The sequence below is a fragment of the Balaenoptera acutorostrata genome, chromosome 2 (genome assembly GCF_949987535.1).
Source record: "Balaenoptera acutorostrata chromosome 2, mBalAcu1.1, whole genome shotgun sequence".
Taxonomy (NCBI): Eukaryota; Metazoa; Chordata; class Mammalia; order Artiodactyla; family Balaenopteridae; genus Balaenoptera; species Balaenoptera acutorostrata.
The window spans coordinates 168,489,789-168,500,333 of NC_080065.1; the positions used below are offsets into that span (position 1 = coordinate 168,489,789).

At 39.3% G+C, this 10,545-nt stretch overlaps 1 protein-coding gene across 1 annotated transcript; it reads right to left on the minus strand.

Annotated features, from left to right (window-relative positions):
* Positions 1 to 2,342: 2,342 nt before the first annotated feature.
* LOC103015624 (transmembrane emp24 domain-containing protein 2-like) lies at positions 2,343 to 2,897 on the minus strand. Its single transcript, XM_057541390.1, has one exon. It carries the CDS (start codon positions 2,895 to 2,897, stop codon positions 2,382 to 2,384), a length of 516 nt encoding a protein of 171 aa, XP_057397373.1. The 3' UTR covers positions 2,343 to 2,381.
* Positions 2,898 to 10,545: the final 7,648 nt, after the last annotated feature.

The following is a 10,545-nucleotide window of genomic DNA, read 5'->3' on the forward strand; positions in this document are numbered from 1 at the left end:
AATAAAGGCCATATATGACAAACCCACAGCAAACATCATTCTCAATGGTGAAAAACTGAAAGAATTTCCTCTAAGATCAGGAACAAGACAAGGATGTCCACTCTCACCACTATTATTCCACATAGTTTTGGAAGTCCTAGCCATGGCAGTCAGAGAAGAAAAAGAAATAAAAGGAATACAAATTGGAAAAGAAGAACTAAAACTGTCACTGTTTGCAAATGACATGATACTATACATAGAGAATCCTAAAGATGCCACCAGAAAACTACTAGAGCTAATCAATGAATTTCATAAAGTTGCAGGATACAAAATTAATGCACAGAAATCTCTTGAATTCCGATACACTAATGATGAACAATCTGAAAGAGAAATTAAGGAAACACTCCCATTTACCATTGCAACAAAAAGAATAAAATACCTAGGAATCAACCTACCTAGGGAGACAAAAGACCTGTATGCAGAAAACTATAAGACACTGATGAAAGAAATTAAAGATGATACCAACAGATGGAGAGATATACCACGTTCTTGGATTGGAAGAATCAATATTGTGAAAATGAGTATACTACCCAAAGTAATCTACAGATTCAATGCAATCCGTATCAAATTACCAATGGCATTTTTTACAGAACTAGAACAAAAAATCTTAAAATTTGTATGGAGACACAAAAGACCCTGAATAGCCAAAGCAGTCTTGAGGGAAATAAACGGAGCTGGAGGAATCAGACTCCCTGACTTCAGACTATGCTACAAAGCTACAGGAATCAAGAGAGTATGGTACTGGCACAAAAACAGAAACATAGATCAATGGAACAAGATAGAAAGCCCAGAGATAAACCCACGCACCTATGGTCAACTAATCTATGACAAAGGAGGCAAGGATAGACAATGGAGAAAAGACAGTCTCTTCAATAAGTAGTGCTGGGAAAACTGGACAGCTACTTATAAAAGAATGAAATTAGAACACTCCCTAACACCATACACAAAAATAAACTCAAAATGGATTAGAGACCTAAATGTAAGACCGGACACTATAAAACTCTTAGAGGAAAACATAGGAAGAACACTCTTTGACATAAATCACAGCAAGATCTTTTTTGATCCACTTCCTAGAGTAAGCGAAATAAAAACAAAAATAAACAAATGGGACCTAATGAAACTTCAAAGCTTTTGCACAACAAAGGAAACCACAAACAAGACGAAAAGACAACCCTCAGAATGGGAGAAAATATTTGCAAACAAATCAATGGAGAAAGGATTAATCTCCAAAATATATAAACAGCTCATGCAGTTCAATATTAACAAAACAAACAACCCAATCCAAAAATGGGCAGAAGACCTAAATAGACATTTCTCCAAAGAAGACATACAGATAGCCAAGAAGCACATGAAAAGCTGCTCAACATCACGAATTATTAGAGAAATGCAAATCAAAACTACAATGAGGTATCACCTCACACCAGTTAGAATGGGCATCATCAGAAAATCTACAAACAATAAATGTTGGAGAGGGTGTGGAGGAAAGGGAACCCTCTTGCACTGTTGGTGGGAATGTAAATTGATACAGCCACTATGGAGAACAATATGGAGGTTCCTTAAAAAACTAAAAATAGAATTACCGTAAGATCCAGCACTCCCACTACTGGGCATATACCCAGAGAAAACCATAATTCAAAAAGACACATGCACCCCAATGTTCATTGCAGCACTATTTACAATAGCCAGGTCATGGAAACAACCTAAATGCCCATCGACAGACGAATGGATAAAGAAGTTGTGGTACATATATACAATGGAATATTACTCAGCCATAAATAGGAACAAAATTGGGTCATTTGTTGAGATGTGGATGGATCTAGAGACTGTCATACAGAGTGAAGTAAGTCAGAAAGAGAAAAACAAATATCATATATTAACACATGTATGTGGAACCTAGAAAAATGGTACAGATGAACTGGTTTGCAGGGCAGAAATTGAGACACAGATGTAGAGAACAAACGTATGGACACTAAGGGGGGAAAGCCGCGGTGGGGTGGGGATGGTGGTGTGCTGAATTGGGCGATTGGGATTGACATGTATACACTGATGTTTATAAAACTGATGACTAATAAGAACCTGCTGTATAAAAAAATAAATTAATTAAAATGCAAAAATTAAAAAAATATATTAGGACACACAAACTAGCAATACATAAAAATGGTAATAATATATGATAACCATGTTGGGCTTTTCCAGAATACAGATTATTTTAACTCTAAAAATAATGTGATTCACCACATTAACAGATTAAAGAAGAAAACACACACACACACACAAAATCTCTTCAGGTAGTAGATCTGTCCCAATGTCATGGCAATTAGAACAAGAGCTTCAAAGAAGGATCAAAGGACCACTCTGCTGTTTGTGCTGTCATTGATTGCTCTGTGTATTCTCTCCTGAACTTCCATGTATTCCTGTTCATGCTTTACAGCTGTCATCGCCACTGTGAGTTCATTAATCATTTCTTCTAGCTTGTTCTGGTGAGCTTCTGTTTCCATGTCTTGTCCTTTGGGGGCCTCCTCAATATGAATGGTGAACATCACTATTTTTGGAGTCATGTTGGACATCCTTTTGCTAAAACAAAACTTACATGTTCCATCCATGTGAGCAGCAAATGTGTATTTCCCACTGGACTCCCAGTCTCCTTTATAAATTCCTTTATTATCAGGCCCTGTACTCTCCACGTCGATGTCCAGGAAGACGCCCTCAGCCACCTCTAAGATGAGACCCATCTTGGTGCCCGAGGTGACCTGCTTGAAGAAGCACTCCTCTGCATGTGTGTCAGTGCTGACGAAGTAGTCTGAGGCCATGGCCAGGATGGCGGCCAGGAACACCAGCAGCTCAGCAAGCGTCACCATGGTGGGGCTGGGGCCGAAACCAGGACCAGGACTGCGACCTCCAGAGCCACTGTCGCCGTCGCCACTGGGGTCGTCTCAGCCGCCGCCACCTCAGCCCATAAGTTTGTTTTCTACATCTGTGACTCTATTTCTGTTTGTAAATAAATTCATTTGTACCATTTTTTTTTTAGATTCCACATATAGGCAATATCATATGATATTTGTCTTTGTCTGTCTGACTCACTTCACTCAGTATGACAATCTCTAGGTCCATCCATGTTGCAGCAAATGGCATTATTTCATTCCTTTTATTTTTTTATGGCTTAGTCATATATCGCATTTTCTTTATCCATTCATCTGTCGATGGACATTTAGGTTGCTTCCATGTCTTGGCTATCGTAAATAGTACTGCAATGAACATTGGGGTGCATGTATCTTATTTTATATTTTTAAAATTAATTTTTGTTGGAGTATAGTTGCTTTAGCATGTATCTTTTCAAAGTAGCATGTGTACTTTTCAAGTATATTCTCCAGATATATGCCCAGGAGTGGGATTGCTGGATCATATGGTAGCTCTATTTTTAGTTATTAAGGAACCTCCATACTGTTCTCCATAATGTTTGTCCCAATTTACATTACAACCAACAGCGTAGGAGGGTTCCCTTTTCCCCGCACCCTCTTCAGCACTTACTGTTTGTAGATTTTTTGATGATGGCTATTCTCACCGGTGTGAGGTGATACCTCTTTGTAGTTTTGATTTGAATTTCTCGAATGATTAGTGATGTTGAGCATCTTTTCATGTGCTTTTTGGCCATCTGTATGTCTTCTTTGGAGAAATGTCCATCTAGATTGTCTGCCCATTTTTTGATTGGGTCTTTTTTTTTTTTTTATATTGAGCTGCATGAGGTGCTTTGTATATTTTGGAGATTAATCCCTTGTCTGTCACTTCATTAGCAAATGTTTTCTCCCATTCTATGGGTTGTCTTTTCTTTTTGTTTATGGGTTCCTTTGCTGTGAAAAAGCTTTTAAGTTTCATTAGGTCCCATTTGTTTATTTTTGTTTTTATTTTCTATACTGTAGGAGGTGGATCAAAAAAGATATTCCTGCAATTTATGTCAGAGAATGTTCTGCCTATGTTTTCCCCTAAGAGTTTTATAGTATCTGGCCTTACATTTAGGTCTTTAATACATTTTGAGTTTATTTTTGTGTATGGTGTTAGGGAGTGTTCTAATTTCATTCTTTTACATGTAGCTGTTCAGTTTTCCCAGCACTACTTATTAAAGAGGCTGTCTTTTCTCCATTGTATATTCTTGCCTCCTTTGTCATAGATTAGTTGACCATAGGTGCATGGGTTTATCTCTGGAGTTTCTATAGTGTTCCATTAATCTATATTTCTGTTTCTGTGCCAGTAACAAACTGTTTTGATTACTGTAGATTTGTAGTATAGTCTGAAGTCAGGGAGCCTGATTCCTTCAGCTCCGTTTTTCTTTCTCAAGTTTGAATGGGCTATTCGGGGTCTTTTGTGTTTCCATATAAATTGTAAAATTTTTGTTCTAATTCTGTGAAAAAAGTCATTGGTAATTTGATAGAGATTGCATTGAATCTGTAGAGTGCTTTGGATAAGATAGTTATTTTGACAATATTGATTCTTCCCATCCAAGAACATGGTGTATCTCTCCATCTATTTGTGTCATCTTTCATTTCTTTTATCAGTGTCTCAGAGCTTTCAGAGTACAGGTTTTTTGCCTCCTTAGGTAGGTTTACTCCTAGCTATTTTATTCTTTTTGATGTGATGGTAAATGGGATTGTTTCCTTAATTTCTATTTCTGATCTTTTGTTGTCAGTGTATAGAAATGCAGCAGATTTCTGTGTATTAATTTTGTATCCTGCAACTTTACCAAATTCATTGATGAGCTCTAGTAGTTTTCTGGTAGTGTCTGTAGGATTTTCTATGTATAGTATCATGTCATCTGCAAACAGTGATAGTTTTACTTCTTCTTTTCCAGCTTGGACTCCTTTTATTTCTTTTTCTTTTCTGATTGCTGTGGCTAGAACCTCCAAAACTATGTTGAATAAAAGTGGTGAGAGTGGACATCTTTGTCTTATTCCTGATCTTAGAGGAAATGGTTTCAGTTTTCACCACTGAGAATGATGTGAGCTGTGAGTTTGTTGTATGTGGCCTTTATTATGTTGAGGTATATTCCCTCTGTGCCAGCTTTCTGGATAGTTTTTATCATAAATGGGTTTTGAATTTTGTCAAAAGCTTTTTCTGCACCTATTGAAATGATCATATGGTTTTTATTCTTTGTTAATGTGGTGTATCTCATTGATTGATTTGCCTATATTGAAGAATACTTGCATCCCTGAGATAAATCCCACTTGATCATGGTATATGATCCTTTTAATTTGTTGTTGGATTCAGGTTGCCTGTATTTTTTTGAGGATTTTTGCATTTATGTTCATCAGTGATGTTGGCCTGTAATTTTCTTCTTTTGTGGTATCTTTGTCTGGTTTTGGTATCTGGGTGGTTTCTCAAGCTCATAGAATGAGCTTGGGAGTATTCCTTCCTCTGAAATTTTTTGGAGTATCAGGAGGATAGGTATTAACTCTTCTCTAAATGTTTGAGAGAATTCACCTGTGAAGCAATCTGGTCCTGGACTTTTGTTTGTTGGAAGTTTTAAAGTCACAGTTTTGATTTTAGTACATGTGATTTGTCAGTTCATATTTTCTGTTTCTTTTTGGTTCAATCTTGGAAGCTTGTACCTTTCTAAGAATTTGTCCATTTCTTCTAGGTTGTCCATTTTATTGGTGTATAGTTGCTTGTAGTAGTCTCTTATAATCCTTGTATTTCTATGGTGTCAGTTGTAACTTCTCCTTTTTCATTTCTAATTTTATTGATTTGAGCTCTCTTCCTTTATTTCCTTATGAGTCTAGCTAAAGGTTTATCAATTTTGTTTATCTTTTCAAAGAACCAGCTTGTAGTTTCATTGATCTTTTCTATTGTTTTCTCCATCTCTATTTCATCTATTTATGCTTTGATTTTTATGATTTCTTTCCTTCTACTAACTTTAGATTTTGTTTGCTCTTCTTTCTCTAGTTACATTAGGTATAAGGTTAGGCTGTTTATTTGGGATTTTTCTTGTTTCCTGAGGTAAGATTGTATTTCTATAAACGCCCATCTTAGAACTGCTTTTGCTGTGCCCCATAGGTTTTGGATTGTCGTGTTTTCATTTTCAATTGCCTCTAGGTATTTTTTGATTTCCTCTTTGATTTCTTCAGTGATCCATTGATTGTTTAGTAGCATATTGTTTAGCCTCCATGTGTTTGTGTTTTTTAACAGTTTTTTCTTATAATTTATTTCTCATCTCATAGCATTTTGGTTGGAAAAGATGCTTTATAAGATTTCAATTTTCTTAAATTTACTGAGGCTTGCTTTGTGGCCCAAGATGTGAACTATCCTGGAGAATATTCCATGTGCACTTGAGAAGAATGTGTATTCTGCTGCTTTCAGATGGATGCTCTATAAATAGCAATTAAGTCCATCTGGTCTAATGTGTTATTTAAGGCTTGTGTTTCCTTACTGATTTTCTGTCTGGATGATCTGTCCATTGGTGTAAGTGGGGTGTTAAAGTTCCCTGCTATTATTGTGTTGCTGTCCATTTCCCCGTTTATGGCTGTTAGCATTTGCCTTATATATTGAGGTACTCCTATGTTGGGTGCAAATATATTTACAATTGTTATATTTTCTTCTTGGATTGATCCAATCATCTTTATGTAGTGTCCTTCCTTGTCTCTTGTAACAGTCTCTATTTTAAAGTCTATTTTTTTCTGATATGAGTATTGCTACTCCAGCTTTCTTTTGATTTTCATTTGCAAGGAATATCTTTTTCTATCCCCTCACTTTCAGTCTGTATGTGTTCCTAGGTCTGAAGTGGGTCTCTTGTAGATAGCATATATATGGGTCTTGTTTTTGTATCCATTCAGCCAATCTATGTCTTTTGGTTAGAGCATTTAATCCATTTATATTTAAGGTAATTATCAGTATGTATGTTCCTATTGCCATTTTCTCAATTGTTTTGGATTTTTTTTTTGTTGGTCTTCTTTTGTTCTCTTCTCTTGTGATTTGATGACCATCTTTAGTGTTGTGTTTGGGTTGCTTTTTCTTTTTGTTTGGGTATCTATTGTTGTTTTTTGGTTTGCAGTTCCCATGAAGTTTTGATATAGCAGTCTGTATATGTACAAGGCTGTTTTGAGTTGCTGGTCTCTTAATTTCAAATGCATTTCCCATTTCCTGCATTTGTACTCTCCTCTTTACATGGTTGCTTGTTTTGATGTCATATATGTGTATGATAATCCCCTACTATTACTTTATGTTTGCCTTTACTCATGAGCTTTCCCATTTGTGATTTTCTTTTTTCTAGTTGTGGCCTCCTTTTTTTCCCTCTTGCTTAGAGAAGTTCTTTTAGCATTTGTTGTAAGGCTGGTTTGGTGGTGCTGAATTCTCTTAGCTTTTGCTTGTTTGTAAAGCTTTTGATTTCTCCTTCAAATCTGAATGAGAACCTTGCTGGGTAGAGTATTCTTGGTTGTAGGTTTTTCACTTTCATCACTTTAAATATATCATGCCACTCCCTTCCGGCCTGTAGTTTCTGCTGAAAAATCAGCCAATAACTTTATGGGGATTCCCTTGTATGTTGCTTTTCCTTTGTTGCTTTTAATAATTTTTCTTTGTATTTAATTTTTGTAAGTTTGATTAATATGTGTCTCAGTGTGTTCCTCCTTGGGTTTATCCTGTATGAGACTCTCTGTGCTTCCTGGACTTGGGTGACCGTTTCCTCTCCCATGTTAGGGAATTTTTTGGCTATAATCTCTTCAAATATTTTCTCAGGCCCTTTTCCTTTCTCTTCTTCTCCTGGGACCCCTATAAGTTCAAGTTCCCTTGTTTCTCCTGGAATTTACCTCTACATTTCCAAATTAAATAAAACAAAAGCAAAAGCAAACATGTTGCTATTTTTCTACTTTAAGATATTAAATATTGACAATGTTTTATCCATGGTTTCATTTGTTTATTTTTTTTTAATTTAGGAAATATTTGGTACAATGGTTAGGAAGTATAACTTGGTCTCCTTCTTTTTAGAATGCAGAAAGTACTAGTAACTACCTATTGACTTGTGAGGATTAAATGAGCTAAATTACAAAAAGCACTTAGAGCAGTGACAAATGTAACCACTATACAAGTATTAGACATTATTATACTATTATTGTCATTATTTTTTTATCTCCATTCTCAATCCAATCCTCAACACTCCCTCCACCCCACCCCACCCACCACCAGTGGTAACCATTCTCCTGGATTCATGTTGGTGTGTTTAACGTTGTCCCAGAAGTCCCTGAGACTGTCCTCATTTCTTTTCATTCTTTTTTCTTTTTTCTGTTCTGTGGCAGTGGTTTCCACTGCTCTTTCTTCCATGTCACTTATATGTTCTGCCTCAGTTATTCTGCTGTTGATTCCTTCTAGTGCATTCTTCATTTCAGTTATTGTATTGTTCATCTCTGTTTGTTTTTTCTTTAAATCTTCTATGTATTTGTTAAGCATTTCTTGTATCTTCTTAGTCTGTGCCTACATTCTTTATCTGAGATTTTGAATCGTCTTTACTATCATTATTCTGAATTCTTTTTCAGGTAGATTGCCTATCTCCTCTTCATTTAGTTGTTCTTGTGGTTTTTTTCTTGTTCCACTGTCTGCAACATATTTCTCCGTTGTCTCATTTTGTCTAACTTTCTGTGTTTGTGGTTTCCTTTCCACAGGCTGCAGGATTGTAGTTCTTCTTGCTTCTTGTGTCTGCCCCCTGGTGGGTGAGGTTGGTCCAGAGGCTTGTTTAGGCATCCTGGTGGGAGGTACTGGTGCCTGCCCTCTGGTGGGTGGAGCTGGGTCTTTCCCCTCTGGTGAGCGGGACCATGTCAAGGAGTGTGTTTTGAGGTGGCTTTGAGCTCAGCACGACTTTAGGCAGCCTGTCTGTTGCTGGGTGGGGCTGTGTTCCTATCTTATTGGTTGTATGGCCTGAGGCATTCCAGCACTTGGAGTCTGCAGGTTGTAGGGTGGGGCCAGGTCTTGGTGCTGAATTGGAGACTCCAGGAGAGCTCAGGCTGATCAGTATTCCTGGGGGCCTCTACTACTAGTGTACTTGCCCCCACAGTGAGCTACAGCTGACCCTTGCCTCCCTGGGCGACCCTCCAAAACCCCTAGGTAGGTCTAGCCCAGGTTCTTATGGAGGTACAGCTTTGTGCTGTGTCCCAGTGCACATGAGACCTTGTGTATGCCCTCCAAGAGTGGAGTCTTTGTTTCCCCCAGCCCTGTGGGGCTCCTACACTAAAGCCCCACTGACCATCAAGGCTAAATACTCTGGGGGCTCTTCCCCCCAATGCCAGACCATCAGACACTCTCGGAGGGCTATTTTTATGTGAGAATGTCCCTGTGTAGCCTGTGTGGGTTTAATATTTTTTGGTGCAAGGGCTGTTTTTAGTATAGAAGTCTGCTACCTCTTTCCTCAGTTTATGCTGCCATTATCCCCTTGATAGAAGGTGCGACTGATGTTGTGGTGACCAGAGCCTGCACTGGATATTGAGCAGGGCCTCCCTTTTGCTCTGTGGTTGTCACTGCCCTGTCAGGGGCTGGGTCTGTTCCCTAGTTGTTGGAGTAGAGGTCCCCAGATCTGTTTCATAGCTGTGTTTCTGATCAGCAGTATGAGGTAGGTGGGATTGAAGCACTCCCACTGGGAGAGAAGACACCTGAGTATTCCTCCTCTGGAGATGTTCACCTGTGGATGTGCTCTGTTGTGTCACCTTTCACCTGTTGTGTGAACTCTGATTACACTGTTGTTAGCACTGCTCTCGGCCCCATCTTAGCTGTGAGTATGCCAGCAATTGGTCCTGGTGTCTCTCAGGTGTTGTTTTCAGCAGACCACCAGTAGAGACCCACTGAAGTCAGGTCCCTGGATTGCAGTAATCATGGATCTAGACCTGCTCTGGGTGAGTGGGGGCAACTCAGACTCTAGCCTGGCCCAACCCTTGCATGTACATGCCCACAAAGTCCATAGCTGCTAAAGCTAGACCTGTCTTGGCTGTGGGAGCACTCATTGTCTGTTCAGATGTTCTGCAGGCGCTGAGTTTACAAAGTCGGTAGCAGGGGTGTAAATCTGCAATTTGCACAGCCGTGAGAGATTTCAGCTCTTCTTCCTTAGTTGCATGGCCCCTGAGGTTCAGCTGTGGTTTCAGCCCCACCTCAGCATGTGGGCCACCCACAGACATCTACTCCCAAGGATTCCCTGGAGCACAAAAGCCCACCCTAGGGGGGACGGGGTGCGGAGGAGGAGGCAGCAGCCAGGGCCATGAGAGCCTGCCCTGGTGGGAGCCCTTTCTAGTGCCCAGGGAGGCAGGGGCCAGTGCATGGAGATAGAGGCTGCAATGGCAGCCCTGCCCTTTGCACATCATTCAGCAATGGCACTTCACTTCTATGAGAGTCTGGACTTCCTCCACGAGCATTCCTGGTTGCAGAGCTCCTCACTCCTGTCCCCTCAATCTACCTCTGTACAGCCAACAGCAGCCCTCTCCCTGGGTCTGCTCTCCAATCCCTGTGTTCCATCACCCAGACCCCGTCCACACCAGCAGACAC

Bases quoted from the DNA above. Each gene is read 5' to 3' on its own strand.
- LOC103015624 (XM_057541390.1), bottom strand. From the start codon at position 2,897: ATGGTGACGCTTGCTGAGCTGCTGGTGTTCCTGGCCGCCATCCTGGCC.